Source organism: Daucus carota, chromosome 3 (genome assembly GCF_001625215.2).
Source record: "Daucus carota subsp. sativus chromosome 3, DH1 v3.0, whole genome shotgun sequence".
Classification (NCBI taxonomy): domain Eukaryota; kingdom Viridiplantae; phylum Streptophyta; class Magnoliopsida; order Apiales; family Apiaceae; genus Daucus; species Daucus carota.
In genome coordinates, this window is record NC_030383.2 from 31,222,072 (window position 1) to 31,238,253 (window position 16,182).

The window sequence follows — 16,182 nt, forward strand, 5'->3', positions numbered from 1 at the left end:
CAGTACCTAGTACTTGTCGGGTATTCAGATTTCAACTGGATGTTTTTGGCTCTGTTACGAGGGACAAGCCAAATTTGGTTGCTAAGAGTTACTACAAAAGAGAAGGTTATGAAGATGATGGAAATAGAATCTTCAAGTTCAGGACTCTACATCTTAGGGGACTCAACAACCTTCATGATTGAACTAAAGCACCATTGACAAGACTCGGGTTCAGGATATTACAGTGATCTAGAGGATGAAGGTTCATACAATATTTCAAGGACTTTGCAGTTGCAGATCCAACAGAATTTGTATGCTCTTTCTTCACCAGCTCTCTATGAGGTCTTATCCAAGACCTGATGATAGTCACGGACATGGTATGACTTCTGACTAGCATATTTTTTTGAATATCTGTTTGCTAGAGTCATATTTGGTATCCAAATTATTACCTCTCATGATACAAGGCACACACAATACAACTATATGTGTTGTGATACCATGATTATATTATATGTGGACTAACGTCACTTGTGCAAGATAATTGCTAAGTGAATGCAGATTAGTGATATGATGAGTTTGTGGAAAGTTGCAATTGTTTATGGTCTACTAGTTAGCCTAAAGAATGATGGCAATAAAAGGAAGTCAAGGATCTTTTAAATATGCGCATTTTGGAAGATTCTAGACCTGCTAAGACTTATGCCAACAACCACTGGACTTGATCAGTACAAGAGAGGTACATCAACTGAAATGTCAAGTCTCAGAGGTATTCAACTTATCACTTTACTTAACTGCAAGTGGATCACATACTATATTTTCCATAAGGTATTACTTATTTCATGAGCATATCTATCGTATTTCTTGAATGAATTCATGAGTATTAAATTGTCTATACATAGGACTTGTGAATTTATTTAAAATCCAGTACCTCGTTCTTTTTGCTACTCTATGTGATTGCCATGTTTATTGCTTTGCATGCTTAAATGGTGATTATATGTTTTAGCATGAGTGTTTGTTATTTCAATTATTTAAATTGTGTTGCATGACAATTAAGTGACTTATTTGTTCATGATTTAAATGATTAGAGATGACATGAAGCATGACTTAATTATGTTATTTTTCTTGATCTATACCTCTTCAACAATTGGTATCTAGTAGAGAACTTTGTCATAATCCAGTCGTGATATATTTGTATTTGTGAACATACTTAGGATTATTTTCTAGGTTGAATTCATTTTTATAGGTATAAAATCTGAAGCATGACTTATTTGTTTCTAGACTTGTGACTTGTATCAGTAATTGGTATGTGGTTAGAATCTAGTTAGAATTTAGTCATGATATACTAGTATTTGTGGAGTTACTTAGATTCTCTCTAGGCTGAATCCATTTATATTAGTGTATATGTTTGAATCATAACTATTTGTGTTAGATATTTGATGATTTATTATTTGGTATCTTATTTCATGTCTAACTGCATATAGTTATGATACTTTTAGTGTTAGTGATTTTTTGAATGCTTATATGTAGATCACTAATATTAATTGTTAATATTTTTCTGCGAGGAGTTGTGTGAATTCACTTGTGTTTAATGATTACATTTACAGGACTTGTGAACTTTTCTTCAACTTTCCCTCGGGCTTGCGAATATCTTTGTATGATTGTCATAATTTTAGTTGTTATATGCTGATGTGATGATTATATGATATTGCGTAGGTAATTATTATTTTATCTTAGTTAGATTGTGATCCATGACAATTATATGCTTATTTGTTTCATGACTGACTTTGATAGAATAATAGAAGCATGATTAATTCATTTTTAAAATATATAATTGGTATCTACTTTTGATGCTTTATTGATGTTTTATTTGTAAATTGATTGTGATGTATTGGCACTGGTGAAATATTGTTGCATATTTCTTAAAACCACTGGTGCTAATATATTTTAGGTGTTTAATATTCTGAGTACAAGGGAGACAACATAATCTTTATTCTGTCTCGTATTTATGTTCTGGAGTGGTGAGTTTCTGTCAAGAAATTTCCTTATCAATTGATTTCAACAATTGGTATCCACTACTCTATTTCATAAATATTTCTTAGAATATTTTGCATCTATACATGAAGCGTCATAGGACGAGACACTGATTATCTTTTATTTGTGTACTTGGTGATCTTTGTCACTTGCAGCGTCTGTTTTGATGATGTGCTAGTATGAGGCCTTTTCACTAATTAGTGTGGCGAGTGCTTTATACACTGTAGCGCATAAATTTTCTTGTTTCCTTTTTAAATTGTAGTGAGGAACAGGAGTCTGTGTCTTTTTCAAAGACAAGTTCATTTAAACCTTTTATGCATAGATTCAGACTCTCATACTCAAACCAGTTTTTTAATGGAAAACTTTGATTCTTTCATCAGTTGTGATTGTCGTTCTTTATGAAAATCATTTTACACTCACAACTGGTTCATTTTTCTCAAAAGATTAAATGCAATTGCTTTCATTCAAAATCATAGATTTTCTAAAGTGCATGTATATCTCTTTCTGTTCTTTGGAACTTAATCAGCCTCTTGGCTTTCCTAGATAGTCATAAGGTTGAAAACCAACAATCTTTATCCCAGACTATAAAACCGAATTCAGAACACATCCCAACTTTTCCCCTGGAGTGATAAGGAACTTATTAGACTAGAGGTCAATGAGGGAGAAACTGTACTTGTTGCAGCAAATAAGGATGTGAGGGATAGTGTACCCACAGCTCTACCTCTGAAGGAGAAAAGGTGTTTTCAAACTTGAGGTAACTGTTGCTCATCTGTATTCTCTCAAAAGAATATAGAGCTGAAAAGGCAATAAAACAGTCTCTGGAATCATTCTCTCAACAGGATGAGTCTATTGAAATTCGCTCGTCAGCAGAGCATCTGGTATTGAGTCAAGCACATCATCAGTAATCACTCTGATGAAGAGCCTAAACAAAAATTTTATGGACACAATACAAGAGAGTGCACAGTAAGGTTAAAGGTTTTGTTCCAGAAGCAACTTCTTCATTTACTATTTTACGGTAGATAAGATGGTTGATGCCTTTACAGGTGTAAGGAGGAAACGAGGATCTCAATTGCCAAATCTTCAGGATTCTCGTCTCCCTCCCCAGATAAGAACAGATCTGGATCCAATCGGAATGGATTTCCTATTTATAGGAGATCGGCAACTCTCTGACTATGAGTCAATTTATTGATGAGTCAGTTGAGGATCGGGGATTTACGAAACCCCATTGCACCGCCAGTGACCTCTCTTGAAGGGGCTATGGTGATTTTCTCATGCAGGTACAGAAGACCATACTTTGAGTGCTGAGAGAAACACTGTGAGCCACACACTGAGAGTTAAACACTTGGTGAGATTCTGAGAAGAACCAGTGAGATATCAGAATGAAAAATATGTGAGCATGAGTGAGTGCAAACACATAGGAAATTGAGAAGAGTGAAACACTTGTGAGGTACATATAATAATAATTGGTATGGAAAGCTCACAAGTTGTTGAAAGAATTGATGGAAGCAACTATAGTTCATTCTATTTCACGGTGTGAACCCATGGTTGATGATTCTCTTGAATCAAGTGTCTTCACAGACATTGAGGGGCCTTTGCCATAATTAAGCCTTTGTATAACCTCCCAGAGCAAACAACTCTGGATCCTTAATTGGATAAGCCACTTAGTGGTTGGCAACTTGTGGACCATGATTCAGATTTATCTGATGAGTCTGTAGGGACTGGGAATTACGAACTCCCATTGCACCACCGGTGACCCCCTTTAAGGGTGGCTAAGGTGATTTTCTTGCAGGTACTCAGCATTTTGGAAGCTCAGTATTTGTGTGGTGGGATACACTTACAGAACTCGTGAGTGACACCCTTACCCAAAAACCGAGAGAAAATTGAGTGTTGAGTGATACACCTGCAGAACATTTTAGTGAGACACCTACTAATTACCAAATTTATACCTAAAGACAAAGTGGATGTTGTTACTAGAATGTTAGTTTTATTCATTACTTTTCTGTTTGGAACCTATTCTTTCAGCATAGGGACCAACCCAATTAAAGTAAACTCTTTCTTCTGAACTCTTTCTTCGACCCCAGCTTTAGTGTTGTTTAGTTCTCTATGGGGAGATTATCTTTTGGTACAGGATGTATTGGACACGTTCCTTGACCTATTTGATACCACATATCCTCGGAGGATTCCACAATTAAGGGGGAGAATATATGAAAGGGGGAAGAAAAAGTAAGTTAGCTTTCTTTAGCTGTCTACAACTAAGGAGGATTAAACTACTCTTTACCTGTGTACTACTGAGGGGGAGATTCTTCTTTCAACTAAGGAGGAGGATTGATCTTTCATCTAAGGGGAGACAACTACTTATCACTAAGGGGAACCTGATCAAGGTAACGGGAGGAGAAGTATAAGGTGATACAATTATTCTTCAGTAAGTGGTAGAAAGGAACTTATTCATTACCACTGAAGAATTCAATGAAGCTGCTGATTGTTCTTTGCATAATGGAATGTTTTGAATTCTCTTCAAGACAGACTATGAGGATTTTCAGGCAGGTAAGCAAGAACAAGAGAAATAAAGGTGATATGCACATTTGTTATTTCTATTCATGAAATCTGGAAATGTATTATATGATCCAGAAACTTTGTAGCATTATTTACTAGTCCAAGACTTTACTTTTTCTAGTGTTAGTTGAGTTATCCTCCAGAGGATTTGCTTGTTGTGGTTAACAAACAAATAGGGGCAGATTGTAAGTCTAAATGTAAAGACAACCCTATCTGTTACATAGGGATGATAACTCAACAATAGAACAGGACAAGTACATAACACTACGCCTGCACCGGAATCGGAAGATACGAAGACAAAGGTTGAAGAAGCCATCTACAGTCTTGAAGGAATAAGTTCACTGGAAGAAGTTCATTAATATGTTCATGCCTCAGTGAAGAATAAAGATTGAAGTATTCAAGATTGTGGAAGCAATGAAGATGTTGTCCAAGCACTCGAAAGATTTCAGTGCAACCCGTGAAGCAAGATATTTTTATATATCTTGGTTGGTTATTTATAATCAACAAACTGAAGCATAAACTAATCCGGAACCGACTGATCAATGTTTGCTGACAAAGACGGTACAATGTTTAACTTCAGTGTTAGTCGCTTGTGAACCAGACCAGTGCACTAAGCGTCAGTACGTACGGAGCTTTGCAAAGTATTTATCGATCGAAGAATTGATCCAGTCATATCAAGTCATTTGTTCCAAAGCCAAGCCAAGTCAAGCCAAATGCCAGCTATGCCAAAGCTTACTGCTCAAATGCCATATGTCAAAGCTTCCACAGAAAACCATATCAGGAAGTGACATTTTATATATGTGTGCACTTATATATTTATATATGTACAAATATAATTATATATGTATATATGTATATTTAATTAAATATAATATATATAATATATATGTATATATGTTTTTTTAAACATATGTATATGTATATTTATATGTATATATATTTAAATAAATATATATGTATATAGTATATATATTTATATTTTACATAAACATTTATATATTTAAGTGTATATAAATATATTATATTATGTGCATAAATATGTGTATATTTATATCTATAGATAATTATATATATATGCCTATATATATTTATATTTATATTTACATATAATTTTATGTATATTATATATATTTAAATATATGAGAATATATTTAAATATATGTATATATATATATATTACTATATGTTCATATAAATATTATTTATATACATTTATATATATATATCTTTATTTATACTTATATTTATATAATATTATGAATATAATATATAATATATGGATGGAGCAAACTCAAGTCAAGGGCACTTGGGGCAGTCAAAGGAGAGACAACAGAGGAGTTCCTCACTGTATGGAGCAAGTTCAAAATACTTAGAATATTTCTAAGTGTAACACTTTGATACACTGTGTCACAGGGAAATGAATTTGAGGCGCAAGGTTTGACTTCAACAAGTCAAAGGAGTGATATCAGTGGAAGCCTCCACTATAGAAGCGCAACCTTCAGTTTACTTGGAATTTATTCTAAGTTTCTCCACTGTGCACAGGAATGCTTGTAGAGGTCAAAAGCGCAACTTTTGACTTAGTCAAAGTTTGCGCCTTTGACCTCCTCAAGAAGGAAAGCTCTACTTAGAGTTTATTCTCTAAGTGCCATACAGGGGATCACTGTGGAGCGCCAACTTTGACTATCTCTGGCGCGACAATTGACTTCGTCAACTGGCGCAAGTTCAAAGATGTGAAAATACTCTAAGGCATCACTGAGAAACTCTCTATGGCGCAAGTATCACTAGCGCAACCTTTGACTGAGTTGGCGCAAGGTTTGACCACTCAGTGTTAGTGGCGCAAGTTCAAGTTAACTTAAAATTTATTCTAAGTAAATCTAAGTCACTGTAAAACAACCGAGAGGCGCAAACTTTGACCGAAGATCAAAGCGCCAACTTTGACTTCCAGTGATGCACAGTTGTGACATGAATATATATATGAATCTGGGCGCAACTTTGCTATACATATATATGTATATGTATATGGCGCCACTTCAAGTTGCTGAGGAGTTAGAATTATTTTGGACAATCGAATCCGTCCAGGACGAACTCAATCCGTCCAGGACGAACTCGTTAACCATGGTTAGTTTATGAAAGCCTATAAATATGTGATTGTGGTTCTCACAATACACACATCATCCTTCGGGATGGATGGCCAAGTGCTTTGCACAAACTCTCTCAAATATACACACACCCTAGCCTAGTTTTGTACCATAAATATTTGTAGTGGATAGGGCTTGTAATATTTAGAGGAGTGGTCATTGTAGCCAACCTTCGGGTTTGGATTTGTAGCACCTTCGAGGTATTTATCAATATACAGATATACCTTGGAAAATATTGTGTGTTGGTTTAATATTTTCATATCCTCAGAAACCGACCCAATAAATATCCGGAACACGAAACCCATTACAGGACTGCAATTTATTTATCCGCAAGATTAGAAAGAATTTTAAATTGTAGTGAGTATCGTATTCAACCCCCCCTTCTACGATACTTTGGACCTAACAAGCGTCTTGGTTAAATATTTTTTTTTAAAACTCAAAAACGCTACACGTAATAGCGTTTAAGTTTTTTAAATTTTTATAAATGGTAAAACGCTACTTGTAGTAGGGACTTTATTTTTATTCAGTTTTTTTAGCACACTGGCGTTTTAACTAAAACGCTACACTAAATGACGTTTTGTATATTAAACACGCTATCTCCATTAGCATTTTCTATTACTGAATTTTTTTAAAACCAGTTAAACGCTATACGAAGAAGCGTTTATGTTGGAGGCTTATTTAAAACGCTACTTAAAGTAGCGTTTTAACCTGTTTCTTGTGCCAAGGCAGAAGCCTTCTGCCTTACTGCCTTCTACCACACAAAAAATTCAATTCAATGTAAAATCCCACCACAACTTAAAAACCAAAACTTTTAAACTACCAATTCAATGTAAATTGCATAGACAATATAAACTAATTCATAACAAGATAAAATTTAATTTATATCATAAATCATTCATACAATTTTCGCCAAATTCAAACAACCATATCAAATTGTACTCCAACAATAGTACTACAACAATAAAAACAACTACAGAACCAACTGTCTCTCGATGAAGTCCCTCCATGCTTTCCCCGGCTCTAGAAATCCATCTCGTTCCTGTATCTCGTTGTTTTTCTTCGCCCCTTCTTCTTTTCCATATCGGGGTCATGCACAACTCTCGGGAAAGCAAGCTCTGTAGGATATCGAGGATCACCCCTGTTTGGAATTGGCTCAAAGATACCATTATAAATCTTCGACTGGTTCTCTAACTTATACCAATCTCCAACAAACGCATGGAAGTTCATCTTCACATTTGAACAACATGCAATTACATGGGAGCAAGGGATTCTATAAGTTTGAAATTTTCCACACGTACAACTAGACTCCATAAGACGAACCGTGTCTGTGTTTCCTCCTTTCAACCCATCCCTCCTTGTAACTACTTGGAATAACCAAGTCCCCCGATCAAATATCTTTACACTATGTCCCATGGAACGTCTTGCAGCACGGTTCAAGAAATGGGATGCATATTTGGTGAAAATCTGACCTTTCGATACTTGTGTTACAATTTCAAGACGACATTGATCAAAGCACTCAACCGTCTTATGTAATAGTACTCGCAACAATGAAGTAAGCGGGAGTCTCCGAGCATCGACAATTGCTTTGTTCCAACTCTCAGCGTGGTTGGTAGTCATGATGCCAAAACGATGATGCTCGTGGTCATGTGCCAATGACCAGTTCCTTACTGGTTTGTCCTCAAACCATGTAAGTGCTCAGGGCTCTAGTGCCAAAAACTCCCCCCATAGTAGTTCAAATTTCTTAGGCTGGACCTGATATGCCAACTCAACCAATCTATCCTTCAATCCAGCTTTGTTGAATTTGGTGGCAAAGTTTGTGGCAAAATGTCTCACACAGTACCGATGATGATTAAGTGGCTCACACCATCCATCCTTCTGCATAGCTGCCATGATCCCTAAATGTTTATCAGAAATGACACATATCTCGTGCCTCCGACCAACCACCAAGCTCCTCAACCTATCCATGAACCAATCCCAGCTAGAGTTGTTCTCCGACTCCACTATAGCAAACACCAATGGTAGAATGTGACTAAACCCATCTATAGCTGTTGCACTCAGAAGAACACCCGGATATGGTCCATACAAATGAGTCCCGTCTATCAGTATGACGGATCTGCAATACTCGAAGCCATCAATGCAGGGCTTAAAAGCCCAGAACAATCTCCTAAATGTCACTTCCTGTTCCAAATAAAAAACAAACATTACATTAGAAAATGAATAACGGCATCCGGGTACTTAATGAAAATGATTTAAATTACACGGTGATAGAACATACCTCTAGTTGCTCTGCATCATCCTCCCTAAAGCACCAATCCACCTTCGTGCCCATATTGAAGGACTGAAGAGCTTCCATCAAATGTGGCAAGTCCTCGTATGATCATTCCCACGAGCCATGAATATCCTCCATTGCAATCTTCTTTCCATTCCTAATCTTCTTTCGTCCCGGCTCATATCCAAACTTATCTTTAGCAGTGGCTAGCAACACCTTCTCCTTAATTGTCGGATCGGCAACAATTTGAGATTTAATCACTCCAGCAATCTCCGAGGATGTCAAGTTGGGATGGTCTCGTGTGATGGTAGTGCTCAAGCAACTATGTGGTCCTACACTCTCCATGATTTGAAATTTACCATGTGAACTCCTCTTTCTAGCTTTCAACTTCCAAATGCAACCATCATTTCTATACTTGCACGCAACATACCAACTACTCGGATCTGATCGTATCACTCCAATCTCTAAGTGATTCTGAATGTGGTATTGCTTCACCACATGCATCAAATCCTCTTTCGTGCTAAATAACCTCCCCTCCTTCAACTCCAACGGGACCTCATTATTCGCAACCTCGACATCATCGAATGAGGTCATCCTCTCTAAATCGGAAGTATCGACCGACATGAAGCTATCAACCACATCATGGTCATGTCTAAAATGACTACCACCCGAATCACGCCCGCTACTCTTCTCCCCCACACTCGAACTACTCCTTAACAAATTCCCATCACAAGACAATTTCTCTACATAAATTTCAACAAAAAAGGGCATCCCTTTTGACACCACAACACCAAACATTAATTCTACATCATCATCATCTTCAATAGGTACAATCCCGAATTTCAAATCATCGGGATTTTTACACCTATAAAATAGCCTCGACTTACTACTACTATCAATCTTCAACTTGGAATGTAACAAAGCACATAAATTAGCGTAATTCATAGACAAATCTAGCCTAAAATGCTTCGAAACAGGTTTATCATAAACAAAACCTTCTAATTGAGATTGGATGATATTACCGTCATTGTATATCCATCCAAGAACCGTATTCTCAGCTTTCGAACCCGAACCCGAACCCGAAGCCATGTTTGTATCTATGGAATGTTTGAAGTATGAATTAGGGCAGATTTTGGGTGAATTAGGGCACAACAATGTTTGGCTGTGTTTGGAGTTGTATGGCAGTGTGTATGGCTGTGTTTAGGTTCTGGGAGTATATTTTAAAAAAACAAAACGCTAGACGCATTAGCGTCTAGCTAATATAACGAATTTATGTTAAACGAAAACGCTACCTTAACAAGCGTTTTTGTTCATTAAATTTAAAACGCTAGACGCAAAAGCGTCTAGGTTATATAATCAACAAAAACGCTACTTCCAGTAGCGTTTTCATCTTATTAATTGTCTTTTTAGAATATTTAAAAAGCTGATTTTGAATAGGCATATTAAATTTCTTTTAATTTTAAAACGCATTTTTTTGAATTAAAAATGATTTGTTTTGATGTATATTGAAATAAAAATAGGTAAACACTAATTTTGTATTTTTGTTTTAATTTGTTTACAAAATAGGTAAACAGTAATTTTGTATTTTGTTTTAATTTGTTTGAATGAAAAATAAAATGGTTTAAAATGAATTAATAATTCTAAAACCCAAAACACTCAATTTGAATTTTGTTTACCTATTTTGGATTTTTTTCATTTACTTCAAAACAAAAATACCAAATCTTTTTTGATGAAAATTTGAATTAAAGCCTTGCATTAATTAAAGTTAAATTAAAGTATAAAATTATCATTCTGCAACCCAAACCTAAACCCTAAATGTTAACAGTTGTAAATTTATTTCTTCCGCCGGCGACTCGGCTTCAGGGCCTTCGGCCCTTCAGCCTCGCTTAATTAGGGTTTAGGCTCGAGTGAGTAGGGCCTACCGGCCCTACACCCTCAATCCTAAACCCTAACCGTCGGCCAATTTAATATAAAGTATGAATTAATCTTTCTAAAACCCAAACCCTAAATGTTAACGGTTGTAAATTTATTTATTCCGCCGGCGTCTCGGCTTCAGGGCCTTCGGCCCTTCAGCCTCGCTTAATTGGGGTTTAGGCTCGAGGGAGTAGGGCCTACCGGCCCTACACCCTCAATCCTAAACCCTAACCGTCGACCAATTTAATATACAGTATGAATTAATCTTTCTAAAACCCAAACCTAAACCCTAAATGTTAACGGTTGTAAATTTATTTATTCCGCCGTCGTCTCGGCTTCAGGGCCTTGGGCCCTTCAGCCTCGCTTAATTAGGGTTTAGGCTCGAGGGAGTAGGGCCTACCAGCCCTACACCCTCAATCCTAAACCCTAACCGTCGGCCAATTTAATATACAGTACGAATTTATCATTCTACAACCCAAACCTAAACCCTAAATGTTAACGGTTGTAAATTAATTTATTCCGCCGGCGTCTCGGCTTCAGGGGGTAGGGCCTACCGGCCCTACACCCTCAATCCTAAACCCTAACCGTCGGCCAATTAAATTATTAAAACAGTAACGCTGTACTAAAACAGAAACATAAGACATGAAATTAAAATATTTACAAGATCCGTGCTATCATAAATCACAAGTTCAGCATCCTATAACTAGAAATGTCATCAAAAACCTACAAATATCATCATGCCCTATGTGAACCAGTACCACAATCAGGAGCCTTCCTATCCCTCTTTGACCGGCGAACATAAATGACCTCAAGATCAGCCTGATGAACTCTAACTGACCTCCTCTACGTACCAGGCTGACTAGGCTGCGTAGACTGTGTAGACTGTGAAGAGCTGCCCAAGTCAAAAGGGGGTACCTCTGGTGTACCATGCCAAGGCCGAATCCGGTGCTGACGCTGTACAACAGGAGGAGGTTGCTCTGTACTGGTATCAGGCATGTGAGAAGTCTACTGCTCAGGTACTGGCTGTGAAGGCCAACTTAGGCCTAGAGAAAAACTAGGAAACCAGTCACCGGCACCAGTAGTAGTAGCTGTGGCGGCAGCAGCAGCAGCAGCAGGGGGAGTATAAGCCTCGGCTATAGTAGCAGTAGCAGTGGCAGCAGCAGCAGAAGCATCACCAACAGTAGCAGCAGCAGCAGTAGTAGAAGACTCTGGTCCTCGATCCTCGCCTGTACCTAGATGATCCTGTTCATCAGCATGATCAGCATCATCATCCGGCTCATCAACTAATCGTCCACCGCCTCGGCCAAAACTGCCACGAGCACGGCCTCCTCTGCCACGAGCACGGCCTCCTCTGCCACGAGCACGGCCTCTCCTGCCACCACCACGGCCTCCTCTATCACCTACATCCTCCCCTCCCCCGTCCTGTCTAGCATCCTGCTCCTCAACTTGACGTGGATCAAACTTGTATGCATTCCGATCTCGGAGATGGTGCAGACTCTGAGTGGCTAGTTGGGACATATCCGGGAGGACGTCTGCTGTCCTGGCTGCTATAGTCTCTAGCACAACTCCCTGAAATACAACGAATACAAATGCAATATCAACTACTAGAACCCATCAAATAAAGCATGACTACTAATACAACTAATACCCCAACTACAGATACGAAAAACACATGACACATATCACAGAAAGTGCAGATATAATAGTCAAAAAATACTTACCAGGTGGGTATGCAGTGCACCCAACTGACTAATGAACCTCACAGTCTGAGGCAAGTACCAATCCATGTACTCTGGGACTGTAGCATGACCATCAATCAGGTCATCAATCCAAATATGCTCTAGACGATGCCGCCAGTGTGTCATACTCGGCTGATGTACGACTGCATAATCCAAGACCTTCTGGCCCCTCAGCGTCATAACGTGATGCTCGTGGGAGTAGTGTGGCTGATCCGGAATACGCTGTATCATGCCAAACTGTCTAGCAACTCTGTCCGGCTGATGTGGCTCGACTATGTAAACACATATCATGGGGCCGCGAAAGCGCCAGAGAGGACGGCCGGCTAAACAATAGTCTGGCAGTGTATCAAGAATCCCAGCATAAGGCTCCCAAATAAACTCATCTGGAGCAAGCGCATCCAATGCCGCCCGAGACGTAGTCACAGTGCTTCCATCACTCTCAACGAATGAATGTCCAACAAGCCACCTATAGACATCATAGGAATACAAAAAAACACATTAGTCAATTTAAAAAGACAATTCACAATTGGAAATGTACAAACCAGTAAAAACACAGCTACTATGTACCTGGCTCCATGTGGTCCTCGAAGCTGATGCTCCTAAAAAGCAACATCCTCTAATGGAACAGTGGTCCGAACAGGGGCAAGAGTGGGCAACCTCTCCCATGCCCATAGCTGCAGTAAGAGAAGGCATCCAGCTACCTCCTTAATACTCGCTTTGCAACCATTTCAAAGCTCCCTGTATAGACGGGCTAGAACAGCTAGACCCCATGCATAACCTCCGAGGGCCTCCAGGTCACGAACAAAATGAACCCACGAGGAGTGTATAAGTCCACCAGAATGGTCGGTGAACAGTGACCCCCCAAACAACTGTAGCAAGTAACACTTGGCGTGAAGCTTGATCTCCTCAATCCCTGCATCATCATGTAATCTTGCTGGAGTGAGATTCTCTACCCATGTGAGCCGTAGCCTCGAGTTATTGAAAGCCTCGGGTGAAGGAATCTGTCCAAATATCTCACCAATGATGGTCGCCCAGCTCTGTCCAGGTGGAGGGCCTACAAGACACATCACGGGCTCTCCGTCAATGGGTAACCCGAGCAAGACACCAACATCCTGCAGTGTAATAGTACACTCTCCCATCGACAGGTGGAATGAATGTGTCTCTGGTCGCCATCTCTCTACCAGAGCACCAAGCAAACTCCAATCAAGCTGAAGAGTGGATACCCGAGCTACCCCATAAAAACCGGCTGCCTGCAGAATGGGGATCAATCGAACATCAATGTTCAAATCAGATTGGTTGGCGTCACGACGCCTGAAATACTGCAAGGGCGCAGCACCAGTTCTCCAGACAGAACGAGACCTATGAGTGGCCTGTAGGTGAAGAAGGCTAGGATCACGAGGTCCCTGGTCTCTAATAATAGTCTGTGAACAAAAACAAGGAAATACAAAGTCAGCACATCATACTAACCTTAGAGAGAAACTAATTAAAACACTTAATATTAAAACAACTAAGCAACTAGTTAATCTTGAAACGGGAACTATAATTTGGAAGTAGCTTATATTCAAAAGCAACTAAATCCTTTTGTTTTTTCCTATCCAAGTATGTGTAACAAACCATGTATATGTCCGTGCAGAGTGTTACTGATGACAGGGAGGGTACAGCTACCAGTATTCCAATTGGCGTTGGGGAAGGCTCACACATACAGAAAGCTATAGTAGACAAGAACGCAAGGATAGGCAAAAATGTTATGGTACTTAATACAACCTGTGTAAGTACACATATATCTCACAAAATAATAAAATATTTCTTCTTCATTTACTGCAGAAAAGTCTCAGAACATGACTACCAGGAACAATCACGATCAACAATTCGACATACATACGTAAATATTTTCACTCTGCTGTGTAGCTTCAAACATACCGGATAACTGTTACTTAAATACACTAAATTTTGCGCAGTGGCCTGCAACTCAAGGAAGCTTTAAAATTGCAGATAGACGTCCAAAAGAGTCTTCATGAGCAACTTGAGGTTTATAATTTCTTGCTTAATGTTCTTTTCACTGGAAAAGATCAATATATTTACGCACATTTTGTTATCATACAAGAGAGGAGTAGATTGAACTGAATGCATAAAAATACAAAAATGATTGTAGTCTAATATGTATTCTTTCCTTATTTATACTCTGTATATACACGCATTAACAAACACATACAACATAGCATGCATACACACATACAACGAACACATAGCAGGACATAGATTAACACAGGAATTTCATCAAACACATAGCAGGCATGTAAAAACAGTGAAGATTAAGACATTTTTGACATTAAAATCGCACAAATATGAAAGAACATACATTGAAATCCATGGGTATTTTCTTCAAGTCGTTGAATCAGCTCGCTTCAGTGGATGGTTGGTATATGTCAGTTTAAGAAATCGCACTCTCCTCTGTATATATCACTCCTCTCTTCTGTGATGTTAGCCGTTGTGTTTAAGAGAAGGTATATATATTAAAGAAAAACGCTACTGCGTGTAGCGTTTGGCTCTATATTAAAAAAGTTTAAAACGCTACACGCGGTAGCGTTTTAGTCTGAGCATAAACGCTAATACAGCCACGTCTCTAATGGTTATTAGGGGCCATTTTATCAAATATTGTTATTATGGGTATTAATATCTAAATATGGTTATTCAGGGCCTTTTTTCGTAAAGATAAGAGGTGCGTTTTGAGTTTTCAAAAGTACGAGTTCAATGTGACTTTTAAATGAACCCCTGATGCATCTAATTCATCATCATGAGCAATTAAGCATTGAGCGTCGCCAATAACTAGGGATGGCAACGGGTCGGATCGGTTCGGATATCTGTGATATCCAAACCCGAACCCGAAAATTTTTATCAAACCCGAACCCGATCCAAACCCGAACGGATTTGAAAAACCAAAACCGAACCCGATCCGACGGATATCGGATCGGGTTCGGGTTTTATCCAAACCCGAAATTGTGAAAAAAATCAAAATCAAAATCAGCAGACAACAATGAAAAGTAGAAGGCAAAGAAGTTGTAGGCGACCAGGCGGAGGCGGAGGTAGACCACGGACTCGGACAACGAACAACGGGGTTTCAGTGCGCAGGCGGTGACCTGAAAGTTGAAGTCGGCGACTATGAAATTAGGGATTCATGTGACTGTCTGGTGTCTATGTGAGAGACTGGGGGAGAGACTATTGTGTGTGTATTGAGTCTATAAAAGTCCACTGCCACTGAATAATTTAATTGCAATTTGCACGGACTGCCTGATGACCCGTAAACTATATAGAGCAGCAACTTAGTACATGTACATTAGTATAATTATAATTATAATATATTAAATAATATATACATCATTGCCCAAAAATATATATATAATATAAATAATATATATAATATTATAATATATAATATATATTATTCGGGGTCTTTTTCGGGTTTCGGGTTTGGATCGGGTTCGGATCGGATTTGGATTTCGGATCGGGTTTCGATACGGAATACCTAATATCCAAATCCAAATCCAAACTCGTGGGTCTAAAA

General features: G+C 38.4%; 2 protein-coding genes across 2 annotated transcripts; both read right to left on the reverse strand.

Moving 5' to 3' along the window:
* Positions 1-8,393: 8,393 nt before the first annotated feature.
* On the reverse strand, positions 8,394-9,051 carry LOC108212358 (uncharacterized). Its single transcript, XM_017384082.2, has 2 exons — positions 8,974-9,051; positions 8,394-8,876 (listed from the first exon to the last, which is right to left on the reverse strand). Exons 1-2 carry the CDS (start codon positions 9,049-9,051, stop codon positions 8,394-8,396), a joined length of 561 nt encoding a protein of 186 aa, XP_017239571.2.
* Positions 9,052-13,348: 4,297 nt separating this feature from the next.
* On the reverse strand, positions 13,349-14,538 carry LOC135151477 (protein MAIN-LIKE 1-like). The gene is made up of 3 exons (XM_064089937.1): positions 14,503-14,538; positions 14,235-14,384; positions 13,349-14,041 (listed from the first exon to the last, which is right to left on the reverse strand). Exons 1-3 carry the CDS (start codon positions 14,536-14,538, stop codon positions 13,349-13,351), a joined length of 879 nt encoding a protein of 292 aa, XP_063946007.1.
* Between the last annotated feature and the right edge of the window lie 1,644 nt (positions 14,539-16,182).